We start from the raw sequence: 15,133 nt of genomic DNA, 5'->3' as shown, positions 1-15,133 counted from the left end.
AGCCACAGCAGGAAAACCCCTCAGTGGTGCTCTGGCTGTGTAAACGAGAAGTAATTAAAGAACTGCCCAGGTGGCCAGCCTTGGGCCATGAGGACACGCGGCACCGGACCCTACCTCGGACTTCCACACGACATAGGGTTGGCCGTGGCTGTCGGGTGGGGACTGGAGCTTTCTCTGCTGGAGCCACCTCCTGGGAGAAGCGAAGATGCCGTTGGGGCCTCCCCCGGAAGGGCAGAGGATGGCGCTGCGACCACTGCCCGGCCCCGCTAGGACCGAAGGCAGGTCCCACACCATGCTCTTCTTGAGTCCGCCGCGACCCAGGGGGACCTCATAGTCAAAGTGGAAGCTGCCAGACGGCGACTTCTCCTGCGGAGTGCTGGGTGTGGAGAAGGACGCGCAGAGGGGTCTGGGGGGCGGGAGGCGGTTGGCCCGAGGAGGTGGGCCCCGGGGAGAGAACGCCGAGCGAGGGCTCAGACCCTCGGCCAGGGACAGCGGGGAGCAGAGGCGGCCCCCGCTGGTCGCTCGTGAGCCGCCCTCTGCGCCCACCTCGCCCCCGTAGCCGCCGATCAGCGCCGGGTCCAGGCTGCGGGTCTGGCGCAGCTTCCTCTTGGAGAAGCCCTTGGCAGAAGCCGCGCTGCCCGAGGCCGGCGAGGAGCAGGAGAAGACACTGTGGAGTAGGCTCTGCGCGGACATCCCGGCGGGGCTGTGCCTGAGGGCCACCCTCTTCCAGCTCTCGGAACTGCTAGTGATTTGGGGCCCAGGAAGCAAGGGGGCTCGGGCGAGGCTGCCAGGCGGCGGCGGCCCGAGGCTCGCCGAGGGCGGTGGAGGGCAGTTCCCGGCTCACGCGCCACCAGCGCGCTCCAAGTGCCCCGGTGGGGGCAGAAGCAGGAGATCCATCACCAGCCTTCTAGGAAAAGGGGTGGGGAGGGAGGACTCCTTCGGTCGCGAGAACCTTCCCTCAGAGCCTAAGTCCTGAAGAGGGTAAGGAAGAAGAGGAGGAAGGTCAGGCGCTCGCTGGGTTCCCAGCTCCGGCGGCCAGCGCCACTCCCCCTTCCCAGCTGAGGCAGGAGACGCCGCGCTCCGGCTCTCTGGCTCCGGACAGCCTCGAAGTCTCCAGCAAGCTCCTCCTCGCGCCCTAAGGACGGTCCCGAGGGCTGAGGAGGAGGCCTCCTGGGCGTGCGCCCAGGGCGCGTCCCTCGCTCTCCGCTCACCGTGAGAGAGACTTCCTCCCGCGCTGGAGCTGGGCACCCGATCTGCGCCCCAGGGCACCGTCGCCGTATCCGGGCCCCTGAAGCTACGCGTCTCTCCACCACTTGGCTGCTGCGCCCACTCCTCTGACTGACTAGGCGCAAGAGTGTCTCCAAGCTCCAGGCTCCCCTGAGGTGCTAGTTTCTCGCTACAAAGTGGGGACACGAAACGCGCAGCGCCCAGGGCCTTCCAAGTGCTGAGCGGCTACGGTGGGAGAGAATTCCTGGCTGCGCTCAGGGAGCTAAGGGGAGAACCCCAGGGTCGGCTGTCCATGACCCGCCAGAGAGGGACTCATAATAGTCTCAACCCAGCCTTGGGCCCAGGGCTGGCGCGGGGATGTCCCCGCACGCTCGCGCTAGAGGCAGCGCGAAGGGGGCGGCCCGGACGGGTAGGGTGGGAGAGAAGCCAGGTCTGGAGCTGGGGCGGAGCCAGAAGCAGGAGAAAGCAGAACGTGGAGTTTTCCAGGCGCCAAACCTGGGAGCGGCGCAGAGCGAGCGCTGCTCACCACTGATACTAGGTCTCCTGGGGAGAAAGCCCCGAGGACGGAAGTGCGGACCTTCTCCCCGGTCTCCCCTCCCCCAGAGCGAAGGGAGCGCCAGCTCCACTCACGTTTCTGGAAAGGAAAGGAAGTGTCAGATTGCACCCCACCCACTGGTGTCAGATGGGCAGCCCAAGACGGTTGCTCTGAAGTTGGAGTTAAATCTCCTGCCTTCTCCCCCCCCCCACCCCCCCACCCCCGCCGCTGTTTTTGTTTTTAAAAAGGAAGGATAGAGATTCAGTCCAAATGCAGTGGCTGCGATGAATGAGCTGGAAATGGGACCTACTAAGAAAACTGGGGGGTGGGGAGGGGTCCTGGCCGTGTAAGGGTCGCTCAGTAACTGTACTCGAGGAGGAGGGGTTAGTGGGGCCGAGCAGGCGGCAGGCGCCCCGCGCAGCTTCAGCCCACAGGCTGCGGGGATTGGCGCTCACAAAGCGATCAGTCTCCGAGTTCGGTCGTGGGACGCCTCTGGGCGCAGAGCGCTGCGGCCACATTCCTGGGAAGCTGGAAAACGCTGGCGATGTCCATGTTCCCTGTTGAAAACAAGTCTGGGAGCACCTTAGAGTATAAAATCCAAAGCCACGCCTGCTTCTGCGAGGCTTCTATGTTTCTGACCTAACATTTATGTTTTGTAACGCATCTCACAATCATCTCAGCAGGGGTACAGAGAAGACGCTGGAAATGCCTGAGTACTTTAACTGTGTTCTTGTGCCCTCTTTTACCCCTTCTGGATGAAGAGGATTTTAGGCAAATAGGAAGGTGGCTTTCCTTTACCGTTACTGTTATTAAAGAAAAAAAGCTTACTGTGAACTTATAAATGCAGGTGTTTGACACAAACATTCGCCTTGTTGTGTATCATATCAGAATTGTCCAACACGGATTTTGGAAAGTTTGTTTTATTCCCAGTAAAATTTTCAGGGGAAAATTTAATGTCCTTCTCGTCTTAAAAAGTGTGTTAAACAGTCCTAGGTATTTGACCGTCTAGGAAGGGTCACGTCATGAAATCTAATTAACAGAAGAATTCAATGCTTCCACAAAGGGCTTCATTTGGACCCCAGGATCTCTGACGTACCCACTTTTGTAAATGCAGCGGGACCCACTATGCTCAGGGAGTTCCCTCCTGTAGCATTATGATCCATCTGGCACCACAAGACAAAATGAGAAATCAATTTCCTCTCACCCTCCCTGCCACCCAGCTCTTCTCACCCTGGAACATAAGCACACTCTCCGGTGGCTGTTGATTAGGTGTGCCGTGGAGAGCCACAGACTTTCAAACTGCTGCCTTTCCTGCCTGACTACACACACCAAATTACATGTGGGGGACTGCTGTCATTTGCTTTCTTCCCTCCTCAAACAAATTCCAGAAGAAGGAAAAGACAGAGGGTCTTGCCTGACCTTTCCTTAGTTCACAATGTCATATAACTTGTCACTAGCAAAGAAAACAATGTCTTTGCCATTTGGATACCCGTGCATGGAACTGGTTATGCTTTGTTGGATTTTGGCATTTGGAGTACATGGTTAGCAAAGTCACAGTTCACAGGATTACTTACAATTCCGGTGGTTGGGCAAATGTAATTTATAATTCATACATGTTAAGTATTTCTCTAACCGCAAAAGATGACCATGGGGTTGAAAATGCAACCCTGCCACAATGACGTAGGACTAATAAGAACAGTGGCCAGGCACAAGGTCATACGGACTTGGTCATGGATGCTGGGGAGCCAGTGAGCAAAGGGACTCTTCTGTTGCTACTTCAGGCTTAGGGCAGACACATCCAGTTCATTCATCATCTTGTTTTCAACAGGTCCTGACTCTCCATCAACCTAGAGCTTGCCTCAGCATACAGAACAATGAACAAATTGTTCCAAACATCCATAAAATTAAGCCCTGGCTCCCTTTTAAAAACCTGGTGTAAGTATATGTGCTTTTAAAACACATGGGGAAAATGTAATGGCACTTCTGAAAAGAAAGATTTTATAAGATTGTTCGGATTTTTTAAATGATTTTTTAAAAATATTATGATTTCCAATCTGACTGCTATTTGTCTTATTTTGCAGTCATTGTGGTGCATGGCATTTTCATTCATTCTCAGTTAAGGCATCCTATTTTACTGTTGTTTGTTATATAATCCCTTTGCTTATACAGACCCAATTCACATTGGCCTTATGCCAGGCTTGATTAAGGAAGATCTGGGTTTCATTTACCAATTTCAGAAATGACTGGTTTTGTTATGTTGATCCCCAGAATCTTTCTTACAATTCATTAGCTGCTTCAGAAGCAATATAACTGAAAGCCTAGAAAGAAATAGTTTTGAATACAAGGCTTACATGCTGCAGTCCATGGGGTCACAAAGAGTCAGACACAACTGAGCAACAGAATAACAACTTTAAAAATCAGGTCTCTGAAACTTGGCTCATTTATTAGGGCATTTGATGTTGAAAAGTAGTGTCTGTATTTGTTTTGGGTTTTGTTTTTTCCTCAGAGTTGAAGTTAATCAAGCCTTAGGATACCTTTTATTAAAGGGCAGAACAGTGTGTTCACTATCATGTTAAATTATCCTAGAAATTCATGATAAAAATATATCTATTCCATCTGGTCATGGCACAAGAATATTCTAATGAAAGTTCTAGAGACCTTGGTCTGACATCAAGCTATCCTCTTATCAAGGATCCTTGAAAATGCATCAGTGTTCTTTCTATTCCCTTGAGACACTGTTCTACAAACATACATCTTATTACCAAGGAATATATTCTGTTAAACCTAAATTTCCCTTTTCTTAACTTTATCCCTTGAAATTTTTCTTATCTCCAGCCAAGATTCCTCTTTCCCCTTGGTGTCTAGACCCTCAAGCTATCTGTAGATTTCTATCATGCCCCTTGGGTCTGACTTTGTGGTTTGGCTACGCTATAAAGTTCATATTTTGCTTTAAAACCATCATTGTAGATGATCTCCTCTGGACACCCTCCAGTTGCTTATTTCTTTTCCATCCTGAGATCCAATGTTCCAGGTTAGGGCATCCTATTTTAACCTTGTTTGTTATATAATCCCATTGCTTATATAGTCCCAAATCATATTGAACTTCCTGATTGACTGCCATATAATATTTCAGACTTCTATCTGATTGGCTTCCAATAAGTCTTAAGCAGCATCATGTGATTTTTTTTTCATCACTGATTTTTGTTTCATCCTGTCTGTGTCTCTCAAACTGACTGTGATTCCTCTGATATAATTTCTACATTCTTAGTGGTACCTAGGGTAAACAGTTCACAGTATCTGACTATCCCATAGAAATCAAAGGTTCTAACTCTAAGCTCCTGAAATATGAAAAGGAGGACATGATTTTAATCTGTATGACATGAAATATATGAGAAACAGGTAAAGAACTTTTACAGAACTTAAGAATTCTAATTATATTAAATAGTCATACTACCCCATGCCTAAAATTCTTCTTGACTTTAAGCTAGGATTTTTTTTCTTTTTTGCAGCTGAAGCAAGAGTGTTTTTTTTTAAACTCCTGTTCTAGGATCTCCCTGAATGAATGTAATATCCAAGAATTTAAACTACAAATGATGGATGTCAGTGGAAACAAATCTCGATTTGCAGGATAATCTTATATGGGTAATATCAGCAAAAACTCACTTTGTTAAACACCAACCCAGCACTGAGGAACAGTGATCATTTTCAAAAGATGGAAATGGTGTCATAGTTATTCTCTAGATAGGGAATATAATGATTTACAGGATAAAATGGTATTTGAGAGATTGAATCCTAACTGGTACTGTGAGGTGAAAAGACTAAGATATAAGTTTGACTCTCTACCTTAAAGGACAATTTAATATTATAATACCAAAAGAGATATCCAGAAAAAATATTCATGCCAACACTAAAGGGAAAAAGCACAAAGCACCAAACATGTCCATATTATCTGGTAACTTAAATTTAGTGTTATATTCAAGATTATCTACTCAGCTTGCTCCTAACCCTTTAATCAATTGTTATTATAACAATATAAGAACAAGTAATAGTTGTTGGAACTTCCTATGTGGCAGGCACTGGGGTGAAATTATGCATGCATTACCCAGATCAATAGATACACACACCCACAGCTGTAATAGTTAACCCCCAGTTCTACAGATGAAGGAAACAAAATCTAGAAGCATCTAACTCCCTAGTTAAGTGGCAGAGCTAGTACTCAGATCCATGTGATCTAACCTCAACTACTAACTCTTGGAGGACGAGAATTGCAGAAGGCGAGGGTGGGATGATCTGAGAGAACAGCATCTAAACATGTGTATTATCTAGGGTGAAACAGATCACCAGCCCAGATTGGATGCATGAGACAAGTGCTCGGACCTGGTGCACTGGGAAGACCCAGAGGGATCGGGTGGAGAGGGAGGTGGGAGGGGGGATCGGGATGGGGAATACATGTAAATCCATGGCTAATTCATGTCAATGTATGACAAAAACCACTACAATATTGTAAAGTAATTAGCCTTCAACTAATAAAAATAAATGAAAAAAAAAGAAGCTTTTCAATTTGGAAGTGCTTTGGGACCATTTCTGGATGCATCTCAATTTGGTGATTTGCTTTGCTGTCTAGCTATATGACCTTGAGCACCTCACTTTACAACTTTCATCCCCACTTAGCAGTCTACAAAATCGTGTTCACTTCAAAAGGCCTGCGAATGAGTAAAGGACCTAATGTATGCAGCATGCCTAGCATAGAGCATCCTGGAGAGAACAAGCAGAGTGATGGCAGTGTACTATCACCTACATAAAATCAATATTTTTGAATTACTTGATGAATCCAGCTATACTGAAGGACCATCCCTAATGTGAGTTCACCTGGTCTTACACTCAAAGGATCTACTCAAACCTTTCTAATTTGCTAATGAAAGCTTTGTTTAAAACTCTTAGAAAAAGACTCATAGTTAACCCAGTGAATAGTCTAGCTTCCTCTCCAAGTTTTAGAGGTGTTGTCAATATCAACTAAATAATACCAATATGGTCTTTCAAGGCAGGGCACTTTTTAAGTTAAGTGAAAGACAGTTTGGGTTTCTCTATATTCAGAGCAGAATGTAGAAAATTCTTTTCCCTCTATTACATTTATATACCAACAGGTCAGTTTTTTGACTCAGTGTTTTGGATCAGTTTCACATTGCCCAGAACTAGAACCATGAACTCTCTCTCTTTAAAACAGGCACACAGTTGCCTTTAAAACACCTTTAAAACTGTTTAAAGTTTTAAACTCTTTAAAATACCTTTAAAACTCTTTAAAAGGCACCCAGTTGCCTTTAAAACAGGCACCCAGTTTTCATACTCATCTAGTTAACATCAAGATCTATGACAATTTCTTCAGACAGTATATTTGGAAACCTAAATGACTATTCTTATTCATAATTCTCACTTTCCCCCAACTTTGTGTGTTTAATTCCACCATCTCTTATCAATTATGACCTTTAAAAAAAAAGCAAAATTAATGAAGAGAAAAAAATGCCTATTTCTGTGTTACCATCTATAATGAACACACAAAAAGCCACTTTTAACACCATTCATTCTGTCATTTTCTGTGCAGATATTAGCAACACGGTCTATGTTTTCTGGGGCTTCCTTGGTGGCTCAGATGGTAGAGAATCTGCCTGCAATGCAGGAGACCCAGGTTTGATCCCTGGGTGGGGAAGATCTCTTGGAGAAGGGAATGGCTACCCACTCCAGTATTCTTGCCGGGAAAATCCCATGAACAGAGGATCCTGGTGGGCTACAGTCCATGGGGTTGCAAAGAGTTGGACATGACTGAGCAACCAACACTTTTACTTCTATGTTTTCTAGTGTTTCATCTTTATCCTCTCAACTTTAAAAAGCAAGTTTGCATAAATAAATTGTTCTACCCTGTCACTTGTTTATTTTTCCAACTGGTGTGAATACAGCATTTCTAAATACCAACTCTTCTGTTTTCAGGATACCCCCTAGTGAGGCAAGTAAAAAGCAAGGTTATATAAAAATCTTAAGTCAAGTTGCAGTTTAGATGTGCTTAGCCGAGTTCTAGGGACCAAAGCATAAAACAAACAATTGTTGTTTACCTGCAACGAGTATTTGAAAGAATTTTCCAACACCAAATCTGAAATGGGTGACCATCATCACTTTTGTTTTTGGCTTTGAAATGATTCAAGACACTTTTAATAACAGCATAAATATAAAAGTTTACTGACAACTAAACTTAATTTGGGTTTATAAACATTTTTGAACATACGTTTTTGTGCCAATGGCATTCCTTCTTTGTTTTGCTTTCTTCTGTCTTTGTGGGTGAAGGTGCACTTGGAGTCTTAAGGTAAGTTAATTTTTTCTGAACATGGTACATGGTTCAGCTGTGGTTACTTAAAGTAGTTTTTAAAACCTTTCCATAGCATATGTTTTAGAACTACTTTTGAGGATGGAGAATTATATAATAATGTAAGTAATTTTTAATATTTTGTTAATTAGAACATTCACAGTCCAAACATTTGTCAGTATTTCTGACAAATGGAATGTTAATAATAATATAGATTATTAAATAATAAAACTAAATAATATGGACTTTTTCCTCTGAAAAATTTTTTTTTTCTCCAGGATTTTCACTTCTCTATATTGGATGGAAATGGGAGAACCTATTTTTACAATATGTTTTTCTGCTGACAAGATGGGATGGAGCATAGAAAAGAAAGGAGAAAAGAAAAACAATTGGTATTGTGCCTCAGGGATATATTTTTTCTTACCTACTTTATTGAGGAATAATCTACATACAATAAACTGTACCAATGAGCTTTGATAGCTATGTGTACCTATGAAACCACCACCATATTATTTTTCACAGAACTAGAACAAATAATTTCACAATTTGTATGGAAATACAAAAAACCTCAAATACCCAAAGTAACCTTGAGAAAGAAGAATGGAACTGGAGGAATCAACCTGCCTGACTTCAGACTATACTACAAAGCCACAGTCATCAAGACAGTATGGTACTGGCACAAAGACAGAAATATAGATCAATGGAACAGAATAGAAAGCCCAGAGATAAATCCACGAACCTATGGTCACCTTATCTTCGACAAAGGAGGCAAGGATATACAATGGAAAAAAAACAACCTCTTTAACAAGTGGTGCTGGGAAAACTGGTCAACCACCTGTAAAAGAATGAAACTAGAACACTTTCTAACACCATACACAAAAATAAACTCAAAATGGATTAAAGATCTAAATGTAAGACCAGAAGCTATAAAACTCCTAGAAGAGAACATAGGCAAAACACTCTCCGACATAAATCACAGCAGGATCCTCTATGACCCACATCCCAGAATTTTAGAAACAAAAGCAAAAATAAACAAATGGGACCTAATGAAACTTAAAAGCTTTTGCGCAACAAAGGAAACTATAAGCAAGGTGAAAAGACAGCCCTCAGATTGGGAGAAAATAATAGCAAACGAAGCAACAGACAAAGGATTAATCTCAAAAATATACAAGCAACTCCTCCAGCTCAACTCCAGAAAAATAAATGACCCAATCAAAAAATGGGCCAAAGAACTAAACAGACATTTCTCCAAGGAAGACATACAGATGGCAAAAAAACACACATGAAAAGATGCTCAACATCACTCATTATCAGAGAAATGCAAATCAAAACCACAATGAGGTACCATTATACGCCAGTCAGGATGGCTGCTATCCAAAATTCTACAAGCAATAAATGCTGGAGAGGGTGTGGAGAAAAGGGAACCCTCTTACACTGTTGGTGGGAATGCAAATTAGTACAGCCACTATGGAAAACAGTGTGGAGATTTCTTAAAAAGCTGGAAATAGAACTGCCATATGACCCAGCAATCCCACTTCTGGGCATACACACCGAGGAAACCAGGTCTGAAAGAGACACGTGCACCCCAATGTTCATTGCAGCACTGTTTATAATAGCCAGGATATGGAAGCAATCTAGATGCCCATCAGCAGACGAATGGATGAGGAAGCTGTGGTACATATACACCATGGAATATTACTCAGTCATTAAAAAGAATTTATTTGAATCAGTTCTAATGAGATGGATGAAACTGGAGCCCATTATACAGAGCGAAGTAAGCCAGAAAGATAAAGACCAATACAGTATACTAACACATATATATGGAATTTAGAAAGATGGTAACGATAACCCTATATACAAAACAGAAAAAGAGACTCAGATGTATAGAACAGACTTGTGGACTCTGGGAGAAGGCGAGGGTGGGATGTTTCAAGAGAACAGCATCGAAATATGTATATTATCTAGGGTGAAACAGATCACCAGCCCAGGTTGGGTGCATGAGACAAGTGCTCGGGCCTGGTGCACTGGGAAGACCCAGAGGGATCGGGTGGAGAGGGAGGTGAGAGGGGGGACCGGGATGGGGAACACATGTAAATCCATGGCTAATTCATTTCAATGTATGACAAAAACCACTGCAATGATGTAAAGTAATTAGCCTCCAACTAATAAAAATAAATGGAAAAAATAAATAAACCCTAAAAAAAAAAAAAAAAGAAACCACCACCATAATTAAAATACAGAAAATGCCCATCACCTCCTGGGTATGCTTTTATTAACATTCCATGAACACTAACCACTAGATTTTGCATTGTATAATGGTTCAATTGTGCCTTCAGTCAGTATAGAAAAGGAAGGAAAATTAAATAGAGAGCAGGGCTTTTTACCTCATGTACTGAGTTGAATTGTATCCTCCCCCAAAAGATATGTCGAAGTCCTAACTGCTGTAATCAGTGAATGTTACCTTATTTAGAAATAGGGTCCTCAAAGATGTAATTCGGTTAAGATGAGGTTAGACTAAATGAAGGTGAGTCCTAAATCCAATGGCTGCTATCTTTATAAGAGAAAGGAGAGGAAAATCTGGACACACATATACACACAGGGGAAAAGACCATGTGGAAATGGAGGCAGAGATTGGAATGGTGCGTCTACAAATCAGAGAACACCAAGGATTACCAGCAGTCACCAGAACTAGGAAAAAGGCATGAAATATATCCTCCCTTAGAGCCTCCAGAAGGAAGTCATCCTCTTGACACCTGGATTTCGGGCTTTTGGCCTCCTTAACCAAGAGAGAAGAAACTTCTGTTGTTTTAAACCACCCAGTTTGTAGAACTCTGTAACACTACTTAAGCATCAGTTCAGTTCAGTCACTCAGTTGTGTCCGACTCTTTGCAACCCCATGGACTGCAGCATGCCAGGCTTCTCTGTCCATCACCAACTCCTGGAGCTTGCTCAAACTCATGTCCATTGAGTCAGTGATGCCATCCAACCATCTCATCCTCTGTTGTCCCCTTCTCCTCCCACCTTCAATCTTTCCCAGCATCAGGGTCTTTTCAAATGAGTCAGCTCTTCACATCAGGTGGCCAAAGGATTGGAGTTTCAGCTTCAGCATCAGTCCTTCCAATGAATATTCAGGACTGATTTCCTTTAGGATGGACTGGTTGGATCTCCTTGCTGTCCAAGAGACTCTCAAGAGTCTTCTCCAACACCACAGTTCAAAAGCATCAATTCTTTGGTGCTCAGCTTTCTTTATAGTCCAACTCTCACATCCATACATGACTACTAGAAAAACCATAGCTTTGACTAGACAGACCTTTGTTGGCAAAGTAATATCTCTGCTTTTAATATACTGTCTACTTGGTCATAGCTTTCTTCCAAGGAGCAAGCATCTTTTAATTTCATGGCTGCACTCAACATCTGCAGTGATTTTGGAGCCCCCAGAAATAAAGTCTCTCACTATTTCCATTGGTTCTCATTCTTTCTAACAACTTGATAAAACCCAGAGCCAAGAATTCATTGAGCAAAAAACAATCTCAAAGATTTTAAAAACAGGGCAAGAGAATAGCTAAAGAATGCTTTTCAGGGTTTTATTTTAAAAGAAAGGGGAAGAAGGACCCATGGCACATCCTGCCTAGGTGCTAAGCATGGTGACATCATTGTCATAGCAGCAGCTGAGCTTCAGCTGGGTCCCCTACATGGGTCTCCTTCAGAATGGAGTCCACTCTGCCCCTCAGGAAACTTCTGCCTTTGGGACTTGGTTATGTAACTGATGAGCAAAACACAGAAGTGTATCACAGGCTCAAGCCAGAAAAAGACACTAAGGTCTGGAGGGCTCTGATGCTTTAGGGTACATTTTTTGGTGTTTAATTCACTCTGCATTAAAGTGGCTGAGCACACACCTGAGACAAAAATAGCTTCACAGAACAAACCCAAAAGAAATACCTTTGGTGGGAGCTGATCAAACTCCTCAAAAGTTATGTAGAACCAAATCCTGGTAAGGTTAGCTCTAGAAAGAATCTCCAGGGATCTAGTTGAAAAAAGAGAACTGCTCAGGTTCATAGCTGGATGCCCTTCATTTGCCTCCTGTATGATTTATTGGGAATTCCTAGGGTATTTTTCACAGTTCACAGTTTTGTGATGACACACATTAGAGACATACCAAAGAACTCCCACCCCGTCTTTAAAAATACAGGAATGGAAAGAAGACACTCAAAGATAATAAGTAGGTTGTGAATCAGGGAGCCAAATCTAAGGGGTTTCCTCCCTTTTTAAATAGAAATGGTTTTATAAAGCAGTGTCATGGAGTTGGCAAATGCAAACTGTCAGAACTTGTTGATTTATATAACTGAGAGAAACCCAGAAATGAGAATCATAGGTCTAATGTATAATTCAGGTTTGGCTACTAACTGGCCCAGTCAACTAAACTTGAGCAAAATAAATCCCTCTCACCTTCCAGGTCTCAGTTCAAATGGCACTCTTCTGAGAAGTTCTCCTTGACTTCTTCTCCTTTCGGGGCTAAATTAGGTAGATGTTATATGTGCTCTTACTCTCAGACCTCTCTTCATCATAGCACTTGTCTAAATGCTAGTTATATGGTATTTATTAATGCAGTTATGTATGTTCAAGCTCTGACATTGCCAAGATTAAGTTTCATGCAGCAAAAGCCATCACTTATTGGTTTCCCCTTATATTCCCAGTGCTGGAACATTTCATATCACATAAGACTAAGGGCTCAATCAATAATCATAAATCAACCTCCCATCCCCATTCTAATTATCTGTAATTTGGCTTTTCAGGTCCCTGCTGGATCTCACCCTGTGCATCTCAGAAAACTTGGAATTATCCTCAGGCACCAGAGGAAGGTATTTTTGTTGATTTAACTTGTTGTGGAAGAACTAAAAAAAAAAAGCAATTATGATATAGGCATCTGCTTATCAAAACTATTGCTGTTTCATTAAATGCATGGCCTTTGAGTTGGACATCGTCAAGTTTGAGTCCTAGGGGTGTGTGTGTGAGAAAGAGACAGACAGACAGACAGACGGAGGGAGGAGGGAGACCAACCAATCTTCGGTAAAATTATTTGTTCTTCAGAGACTCAGTACTTTCTCTGATACATGGACTTAATAACTATGAGATGTCTATGGGCTTCCCTGGTGGCTCAGAGGGTAAAGAATCTGCCTGCAATGCAGGAGACCCAGGTTTGATCCTTGGGTCAGGAAGATCCCCTGGAGAAGGGAATGGCAACCTACTCCAGTATTCTTGCCTGGGAAATCCCATGGATAGAAGAGCCTGGCAGGCTACAGTCCATGGGGTTGTAAAGAGTCAGACATGACTGAGTGAATAACACACTGATATATAACAAACACATAATTATTACCTATTAATAAAATTTATTAGCATGGATTACAAAATAAGGCACATAGTATGGCTTGTCTAAGCTTGTCTATGTACCATCAAAAATCAAATACCTAATAATGTAACAATGATATTAATAAAATCCAACCCTTAATATGCATTAAGTACTTTGTCAAGTGTATTACATGGGTTATCTTATTTAATCCTGGGTAGTTATTATCTCCATTGTCCAAATGAGGAAACCAAGTCACTAACAGGTTTAAAAACTTGCCTAAGTTGCCTAGTAAATGGCAGAGCCAGGATTTACACAAGCTAAGTGGTCAATGATGGAGCCAGTAAGCTAATCCCAACACACAATATGAACTGGATTTTTAAAATATATTTTCTGTGGAAGATGCTTGACAAATAATGTCACACTAACCTCCTGATTCACATAATCTAGACCAGCCATCCCCAACTTTTTTGGCACCAGGGACCAATTTTTCCATGGACTAGGGGACAGAGGGGTAGTTTGGGGATGATTCAAGTGCATTACATTTACTGTGCACTTTATTTCTATTATTATTATATCAGCTCCACCTCAGATCATCAGGCATTAGATCCCAGAGGTTGGGGACCCTGATCTAAACCATGTAGCCAAGACTGGGAGTATCTGGGTATGGGAGTGAGGTGTGGAAGAAAGGGGGAAAGGGGGCTTAATGTTTTAAAAGCACCTATTCCATGCCAAGAACTTTACACTGATAATTTTGACACAATATTACTGCGATGTGAATATGCTTATTACAATTTCATAAATTAGTGATTCACACCCATACCTGTCCAATGTCAAAACCCATCTACTTCCCACTTGCACTTCATGAATGTTGAATCTGGCTAGTGAAAGTCCCTCAGTCATGTCCAACTCTTTGCTATGTTATGGACTGTAGCCTGCCAGGCACCTCTGTCCATGGAATTCTCCAGGCCAAAATACTAGAGTGGGTAGCCTTTCCCTTCTCCAGGGGATCTTTCCAACCCAGGGGTCGAACCCAGGTCTCCTGCATTGCGGGCAGATTCTTTACCGTCTGAGCCACAAGGAAATCTGGCTAAGAAGACCAAAAGATCACAGTCACCCTAAAACATGAACGGGAATGTCATACATTTAATTTGAACTTGCCCTTCATATTTTCTGAATGCAGATGGGAATTAGGCAGCCAGAGCTGTGTTTCTTGTGCATATTTTCACTTATTGAAAGAGTTCTAGCTTTTTTTCCCTCCAGGATAAATCTTTAAATGTTTTTCCCAGTATCACCATCTAGTGCTTTAAACATGTTCTTTGGGGCACTTTTTACCTACTACATGTTCCTCTTAAGTTGTAAACCCCAAACTGGACACAATACTCTTATGAGAGACAAGCTGTGTTTAGTTTGATTCATGTGTACTGAATAAGAAATTCAGTTCAGTTCAGTTCAGTCACTCAGTCATGTCCGACTCTTTGCAACCCCATGGACTGCAGCACGCCAGGCTTCCCTGTCCATCACCAACTCCTGGAGCTTACTCAAACTCATGTCCATTGAGTCAGTGATGCCATCCAACCATCTCATCCTCTGTCATCCCCTTCTTCTCCCGCCTTCAATCTTTCCCAGCATCAGGGTCTTTTCAGATGAGTCAGTTCTTGCATCAGGTGGCCAA

At 43.1% G+C, this 15,133-nt stretch overlaps 1 protein-coding gene across 2 annotated transcripts in view; it reads right to left on the bottom strand.

The window, feature by feature from the left end:
- The window catches only part of ARHGAP6 (Rho GTPase activating protein 6), a 511,877-nt gene extending 510,119 nt beyond the window's left edge, over positions 1–1,758 (bottom strand). Inside the window, exon 1 of one of the 2 annotated variants that reach the window (XM_070464131.1) lies at positions 115–1,758. In XM_070464131.1, coding sequence (XP_070320232.1) covers positions 115–693 — 579 coding nt within the window. In that variant the 5' untranslated portion in view covers positions 694–1,758. The remainder of the gene's footprint in view (positions 1–114) is intronic. The other variant, XM_070464130.1, reaches the window with a different exon arrangement.
- Between the last annotated feature and the right edge of the window lie 13,375 nt (positions 1,759–15,133).

This window comes from Odocoileus virginianus, unplaced genomic scaffold, assembly GCF_023699985.2.
Source record: "Odocoileus virginianus isolate 20LAN1187 ecotype Illinois unplaced genomic scaffold, Ovbor_1.2 Unplaced_Contig_16, whole genome shotgun sequence".
In the NCBI taxonomy this organism is placed as follows: Eukaryota; Metazoa; Chordata; class Mammalia; order Artiodactyla; family Cervidae; genus Odocoileus; species Odocoileus virginianus.
This window is presented reverse-complemented; position numbering and strand designations above follow the sequence as displayed.